General features: G+C 34.7%; 1 protein-coding gene across 1 annotated transcript in view; it reads left to right on the top strand.

The window, feature by feature from the left end:
- The first annotated feature begins 5700 nt into the window (after positions 1 to 5700).
- LOC117109626 (fibropellin-3-like) overlaps positions 5701 to 8676 on the top strand; it is an 18081-nt gene continuing 15105 nt past the window's right edge. The window contains exon 1 of the mRNA XM_033252018.1: positions 5701 to 6733. Within this exon, the coding sequence (XP_033107909.1) occupies positions 6415 to 6733 (319 nt within the window). The 5' untranslated portion in view covers positions 5701 to 6414. The remainder of the gene's footprint in view (positions 6734 to 8676) is intronic.

Raw genomic sequence — 8676 nt, forward strand, 5'->3', positions numbered from 1 at the left:
GCCGCCATATATGGTCTACGACAATATTAAAATCAAATAGGTTGACATTTAAAACATTGGGTTAACGCTTAAAATTATGTCAATATCTGCTTTAATAGTAGAGTTATAGTCATTTTTATTATTAAAATGGCGTTATCGAAAAAAATGGACCCTTGCATTTTTGGATTCAGCATACCCAAAATATCCGGAAAATGCAATAAAATTGCTTTGGGCAAGCCTATCTCGCGAAATGACACTAGGGACCAAAATTCTAATTTAGATTGGGCGCAAAAACTCTGATATCAGATAAGCATTTAATTTGTGTAGATTATCATTTATTGCATGGTGGAGCAGACACTTTTTTTTAGTCTGCCTCTCGTATTAATACAAAGAAATTTCAATTTAAAGATTACATAAACAACCCAGTTACAATAGTTATCTACTGGTTTTTGAGAGTTTGCCCTTCCATAAACCTTCAATTTTGCTTGTGCTCCAGGAGTAGAGATTGATATTATTCTAAAGCACAATATTGAATACTGTTAGGCCCCATAAATTTTATTATTAGTTTATCACCCTATCAAATAATAAAAACTGATGATGGAGGGAGTTTTTTTTTAAATTTATTTTTTTGTTAACCCCGCTCCCATTTTACCAATGTTTTCAAGTAAATCAATGGTTAGGGACAAATATATAGAAAGTCATAAGAATGGGGTCAAATTTGTATTTAAAAAATATGTTTTTGTTGTACCAGTAAACATATTTGCAAGAAATCTTGAACTTTCCATGTAAAAAGTGATGGACTAATGACAATTTTTGAAATAGAAATATATGTTGCTTGAAAAAAAAAAAATCAGAATTTCCTCAAAAATGACGAGGGAGGGGGTGATAAACTAATAAATTTTTTTAATGGGCCTTACGGCTTTTTAAACTACAATTTTATTGCATACATAATCGCGACATAATAGTGTTGAAAACGCGCTTTTTACTACATTAGGACGCGCACACGTTCCACTGCAGCTACTTCATGAAGTTATAGCAACAATGGCCACAAAATTTCGTGAAAATAAGTATTCAAATTTATAGAAACTAATTTATTAATAAAATTTATCAAGTATACATTGGTATTTTATGGGAGTAGGCTTTATAGATGCTGTATCCACTGAGATATCATATAATCCTAGTTATTATATGACTTTGAATGACTTTATTTTCTGCACAATTGCCGTTGAATTGTAAATATACAACGCACTCTTTTGCATGTAATTGTTGTCTATATTTTTTGTAGTTAATTTGCAAAGCCCTAACCCTAAGAAATAATTATGTTGTTATTATGTTTAACATACTTTTGTTAGGACTTAAGATCATTTTTTATATAACCTTTTCTTCAACCTATTTTTTTTCCTTTAGCCTGGATGCGTTGAAGACTAGGCTATGAATACAGCGCGTGTTTTGTGCGCTCTAACAACCCTCTACGGCGGCGTTCAGCGAAAAAGGGGCCTAGCTAGTCTTCACTTTGTTACATAAGCTGTTATAATAAAGTATTATTAGGACCATATACTAATTGGTAAATTAAAAAATGAAACAATTTGAAACCAAATTCGTAATACATAATACATTTATTTCATAACATGGGCCTAATTATGAATGAAAATTAAATCTTTAATTTATATTATTAAATCATTTTATTTTCTTTTCATATTTTTTTGCAAATTATGTGATCAAATGTAGGCCTATTATTTTTTAAACATCATAGTTATTAGTAAACATTTTTTTATTTAGTAAAAATTAATAACCCCAATACAATAAATCAAATTATCTGGGATATTTTATTCAAATACGATTTCCACTGCATAGAGTATATTGTAGATAAGCCTACTTTAGCAGATGCATGCGGTCAGAAGATACCACACCAGTATGTAACTGAGGATGTAAACATTAAGAATATTAAAATAATTTTAATGTCGTCAATATATTCATAAATACATTTACACAGCTCACAAAACAGTTAGACCCTAATAATCTAAATAATTAAAATTTAAAATAATGTACTCTAGTTTTGGGGTGCAATAAAATTATATCAAGCTAGCCTGTATAAAATGACGATGCATTAATGTTAAATGATAAAAATTGCAAATAAGTTAATTCAACCATTGGTTAACTAATTATAATACGCATAGACTTACTACTGTAATATAATAATTAAATATTACTAAAATAGGCACGATACAAATGTCTGCATTTTAAATGCCATATTGTCATCGTCATCGTCACTACGATCATTATCATCATGGTTTATATTATTAATATCATTATTATTACTCTAAAACAACTAATGCTAGGCCTAATATCAAACTTGTACCCTTAACATTCACGTACAAGCAAAACTAGGTTTTTCGTCCTAATAAAACAGCCTGTAGATGAAAGTAGACACACTAGGAATTCCAAAACACCCCCTACTTTAACTCTGAAAAATTATGAGAATCGTCGGTAACTAATTTAATTATCGATACTTTTTTATGCTTCAAGCTTTTACCAGGATAGGAAGCTGGCTGGTTTAAGCCATCTAACTTGAATTAGCCTTCTTGTGTGTGGTATTGTTATGCTGTTACGCCGCCTAGCCGATGCGGCAGTGTGGCCAAAGATACTTTTTGTGTGGCTAAGGAAAGTTTTGTTTTTCTGAGCATGTGCAGTTTGTGCTTATCTTCCTTATTAGTATAACAATACCACATATAAAGCTATTTCAAGTTAGACGACTTAAACCATGCCAGCTTCCTACGAAAGCCTATTCGTGCCACTTAAGTATATAAAATCATCAAAATGTAATCCGAAATTTCGGATTAGTAATCCGAAATAACGGATTAGTAATCCGTTATTTCGAATTAGTAACTCGATATTTCGGATTACTAATCCGAAATTTCGAATTAGTAATTCGTTATTTCGAATTAGTAATCCGTTATTTCGGATTACTAATCCGAAATTTCGAATTAAGTAATTAGTTATTTCGAATTAGTAATTCGTTTTTTCGGATTACTAATCCGAAATAACGAATTACTAATTCGAAATTTCGGATTAGTAATCCGAAATATCGAATTACTTATTCGAAAATTCGGATTAATAATCCGAAATAACGAATTACTAATTCGAAATAACGAATTACTTAATTCGAAATTACGGATTAGTAATCCGAAATAACGGATTACTAATTCGAAATAACGAATTACTAATTCGAAATAACGGGTTACTAATCCGAAATAACGAGTTACTAATTCGAAATAACGGATTACTAATCAGAAATTTCGGATTACATTTTGATGATTTTATATACTTAAGTGGCACGAATAGGCTTTCGTAGCTTCCTATCCTAGTAACAGTTAAAAGTCCTTGCATCAAGAAGACTATTAGTATTTTTAAAAAGATGCAATTTCATACACTTAGGCCTACAGATTCGGATTTTCTTTCGATCACTCAAAATGCCACACGATAGAAACACAAGATAGAGTTCTCCGCAGGAAAAAAAACTGTTCCACCGAAATGCATGGTGGGGATACAAACAATCGGGGGCCGCGTACGCGGCTGGATGTAAAAAACTTCTGCCACCGTTACATAACTGTGAATCATAATCTCATTTTCGCTGCTATTATCCATAGGATACAAACAAGTAGGCATAAATAAATCAAAACAATAAAATGACAGACACAAAAGCACAGAATCGTATGACCAGACTCTAATTAGTGGTAAAGTTTTCCTCCATTAGTGGAAAAAGAAGGCCGCCGTGTGTGTCTGGACAGACTTACTTAGCAACAGAAGGGCTCCCTGTAGGCCTACGTCGGGCCTAAGTATAGAAAACTGGTAGTCTCTTCTTCCTCGGTCTCATTCGCCTCTTGCATAATGTATACTCATTAGCTGTCATGAATATTTATAATCAATTGAAACATCGCGGCAAATTGCAAATTTTCTATAGGCAAGTGCGGTGCCAGTGGGTCTAGCCTAGGTTAGTATTTTGTTCCTTAAAAGATTCGCCGTGTAGATACCATTGATGAGAAAGATTTGGATGTGAAAGAGAAAATGAGTAAAAAAGAGGAAGAGGAATTAGGCCTAGGTGACGTCAATATAGGCCAAGTAGTATATTCAGTGTTAGAGGTAGTGCATGCCAAACCTAGAAAAGCCTATGGTACGAGAAAGAGAGCACATCTAGGCCTAGGCCTGTCAGGAAAAATTTGGTCCGGGGCCAAAATCGGTCCGCCGGACCGATTTTGGCTTTAAAATTACCTGCCAAATATAGTCCACATAAGACAAAATCGGTCCGGCGTCTATTTAATAGTTATAGCTTGTATTTTTATAAAGTTCATAATTTTTTGTAATGAAATGATAGAAAAATATCTTATCTCTTATTATATAGCTTAATATGTTTTCATTCGTTATTGTATGTGTGAAATCACTGGTGAAAATTAAGTAAAGCTCGCGCCCATTAAACCCTTTGGTGTAAAAGTAGAAAAGAAGTTAAACGATGTGGTCTTAAATCGTGTTGGTCCGCCGAAAATGATGCACGCTGTGTGTATCGCCAAAGAGTATAAATAGAACAAGAGAGCCAACAACGCTCATTGGGAGCGTAAAAAAACGATACGCTCTACGCAGCTAGTGTAGGACGCCAACTAACGCTTGTATATGTTTTATTACCCAGTACTGCACCGCGCACTGTAGGTTTGTCTGTTTATCTGTTCTCCACAAGATACGGTGCTTTTGTTTTCTGCTTACTGAGTTTATAGCGGGCGTACTTCTACCGCGCTGCGCAGCGCTGCACTGGGTAATAAAAAGAATATACAACCGTTAGTTGGCGTCCTACACAGGCATGACGTTTTTACGAACGGGACTTTGCTCTCTTGTTCTATTTATACTCTTTGGTATCGCCTAGGAAATGCATTACCACCAGTATTTGGTGGTTTGATAAAACACTTCCTCAAAAGCTTAACGAATCATTCTGTCACTGCAAAAGACTTTGCAAGTGTGGGAGAAGCATACTTTCCTCTACTCCACGGGAGAAACAATCATACCCTACTAGCAGCAGAGGAGTTACAAATGAAGTGGCCAGGCCGACGCGGACCAATGTTATCCAAGCGGGACCGGTTTTAGCTGCTAAAATCAATCCGGAGACCGATTTTAGTAGTCCGGCGGACCGATTTTGGCGGCCAAAATCTGTCCGCCGGACATTTCTTGGCAACCCTATAGCTATGACCTTTGACCCTTTGTTCTTGCCTTCTAATTGGTTGGCAAAGGACAGCTTTTTTTTTATTAGCCGTAAGCAAAAAATGACGAATTGTTTATAATTCTGCACGTTTACATAATAGAGGGCGCATGACTTTATGTCGCTGTGTGCGAATGAGAGAAAAAATAATACTATTTAAATAAAGAATAGTCAATAATTCTGTTTATAATGTTGACAAATAGATAATATATACTGGTAAAGAATAGTAAAAACTGAATTAGAGAAAATAGTTCTATTTTCTCTACGGTTCAACTTAGCTGCTAAATAAATAATAATTCTCTGCTCCCTCCACTCCATTGTACTAACGTAATTTGAATCATATGAATTCTCACATTAGTTTTGTAGCGCGACAAGTCCTCGTTCAATACTTCATAGATTCGTGTTAGTGTCAATTTTTTTTACGAAATTTTAATTGACATAGATAGGAACTAAAAAATGCCAATAACGGTAAGAGACCTAAATGGATGGTGCTACGATATATTTCTTCAAGATCTGTATCCACGTCTGGACAGTGACTCGTCGCAAACATTCGGTCCTTACTCAAATTCGTATAGTATGGTGATAATGAGGCTTAAGGAGTGCAGTTCTTTCAGTCCTGAGAAAAAGTCCTGCTATCACAGGAATTAAACCTAGGACACGTTAATCAAAAGGCAAGCAGCGTAACCCATCCTGCCAACGTTCAAATCTCCCTCTTGTTTTTGTTTGTTTTTGTTTTTTGTATTTTTGTTTTGTTTGTTTGTTTTTGTTTTTGTTAAGCCTCAAGTCCGTGGTCGATCAGCTCGAGTCAGTCTGGCCAAGGCAAATGACTCAGTCGAACTACCTTTCTAATTCTGATGATCAACAAATTCGAGGACCGAGATACATGTGATATTGTCAATGCGTAAAATTTTGAGGTTAAATGGTCCAGTAGTTTTTGAGTTATGCTCTCGGAAGGACATACAGACAGACAGACACATACACAGCCCCACAGACACACAAACTGACGGAGCTCATTGCAAACCCTCTTTCTCTGAGGGAGCAAGAGTAGCAGCAGCAGCTAAAAATAATGTGGTTCAATTCATTCATCTTCAGGCAGTTCTACGTTCCAGTATCAGTGCTCACAGTATAGTGTGTACCTACTCAACGACAGCCAACCGTACACCTGGGTAGACCTAAAGCAAATCTGCAAATCAATGCATGGTTATCTTGCAAGCATTACAACTGAAGATGAATTAGATGCCGTCCTTAACAACACGGACATGTCAGACAATGCTAGATTCGCAATCGGATTATCGCGGCTGCCGGGATTAAATCGGGATGATAATAGAAACTGGAAGTGGGAAACAGGAGAGGAGTTGTCTTCCTTTATTTCATGGGGTAAGAATCAGCCTAATGAAGGCGAATCAAATCATGCAGGAATTCGAATCAACAACAGAGCGATCTTTGATGATAACGCTAACAACGTTTTGAATCAAGGAAAAAAGCCAACAAAAGGATACATTTGTGAATATGGTAAGCTTTTTGAATTAATATATTTATTTATTTATTCAGGCCTTTATTATTTAATCATATTATTTATTATCTTAAATACCTTTATTCAGAATCGTATAAATAAGAATATATATGAAGAACGGTTTGTTTTTCCTAACTTTGAGGTCTGGGTTTTAATACCCCACTATGTGTATTTCGTCTTGAGCAATGCGTTTTATCTGCGTTCTCTCCGGTAATACTAAAGCATGTCGAACAAATGACCAGGGACAAAAGTGCTTCGTGTCAGCAAAGAAAAGAGATTTACTGTATTTAAGCAATTACAAGCCATATAAAATACCAAATACAAAAATAACATGACAAAAGCAGAAAGCAGAATAAAGCATTCATTAAACTTCCAAAAATACACTAAAACCCTAGGAAGTGTCAACCATGTTGAGTGAAGTCCTGATTCTCTAAGACAGCACTGATAAAAAGTTTACCGTACAGTAGGCCTAAATACTCCAGTACTAGAACAAGGTCGATCTGAAAAGCTTGCAAAACCATGTATCATGGTGGTAGAAAAATATTACAATTTTTCGTTAGATACATGTAAGCATAAACGACAATAGGTTTCTCTGAAATAAAATCAATTTAAATAGACCTAAGCATGGAGGACATAGATTACCACTCTCTACTCCACAAATATCGGAAGGTACATCAATAAAATAATTCCGACACAGGGGTAGGCCCAACAAATCGGTGCCACACATGGCATGTTTATAACATCACAACTAAACGTAGACGCTACAGTGTATTAAGAGTTTAACAAGATTTCTTATATAGAAATCTTATATAGATTTCTTATATAGAAATCTACTTATGGAAAGTAGATATTGTAGGATCATTACATATATGAACTATCATAACCATCTTTGTAAAGACTAAATGAGTCGTTTTTAGCGAATCCCAGCGAGTGGAACGATTCCAGGTTAATTCCGGGTTAAAGCATGGGTAAGATATGATTGCATCTCGATTCTCGATATGTCAGGGCCTAGGTTATGGAGTGTAATTTTTTCAATAAATATTCACTGGAGTTATTAATTTATAATTAATAATAATGATAACTAAACTTACTATATCTGTTCGTTCGAACAACAGGGTTTTCCCAATTGCTTTAATGAGAAATGAAGTTAAAATTGCAACAAAAAGAAAAATTTTAAAAAGTATAACGTAAAAAAAACAAAAAAAAAAACAAGGAAAACCAACATTTTTTAGTACTAAAAAAATAATAAAGTTAAAAAAAAAGAATGAAAACCAAGTTTAGTGAGACTCGAACTATGGCTGCAATGGTAATAGCGAAGTACATCGAATCTCATCACCATTTGCGCGATATGAGCCGACCTAGGCCAGTACATTTTCAGTTCATAGGGATTCATTGACTGAAAGCAAAATTTGTTCATGCACATCACGGTAGTTTTGAGTTTAACCTAGCTGTAACTGGTTTAAGTGCTTTAGAAAAGGCTAATTGCCTTTAAATAATTTAATCAACTGTCAAAAAAAAATCTTTAAACGGTCCTCATATCCACACCCTACTGCAGATCGTCACCAAAATTGGATCATATTTTCTTCATTTCACCATGAAAAACTATTCTGCAAAGTTTCATTTTTATCCATTTATAACTAGGACGTAAGCAATTTAAATGACCCTCAAATTTAGACCCTAACCTTTGTCGCCCCAAACACATAATGATATCTTCCTTGGAACTTAAACTTTCCCGAATGTTTCATTCGGGTCAGTTGATCCGATTGTGAAATATCATGTCTGGGATGTTTTCCTTTGAATGGTCCTTAAATCTACACTCTACTCCGGAACGTCACAAAAATTTAATCATTTCTTTACTCGAACTTGACAAACTGTTATACAAGGTTTAAATTATACCCATTGATTTTTTTAAAGAGATATTTAGGTCTGGGTCCTCAAATTG

The sequence above is a fragment of the Anneissia japonica genome, unplaced genomic scaffold (genome assembly GCF_011630105.1).
Source record: "Anneissia japonica isolate Jap-2015-1 unplaced genomic scaffold, ASM1163010v1 scaffold287829_len2072220_cov186, whole genome shotgun sequence".
NCBI lineage: Eukaryota > Metazoa > Echinodermata > Crinoidea > Comatulida > Comatulidae > Anneissia > Anneissia japonica.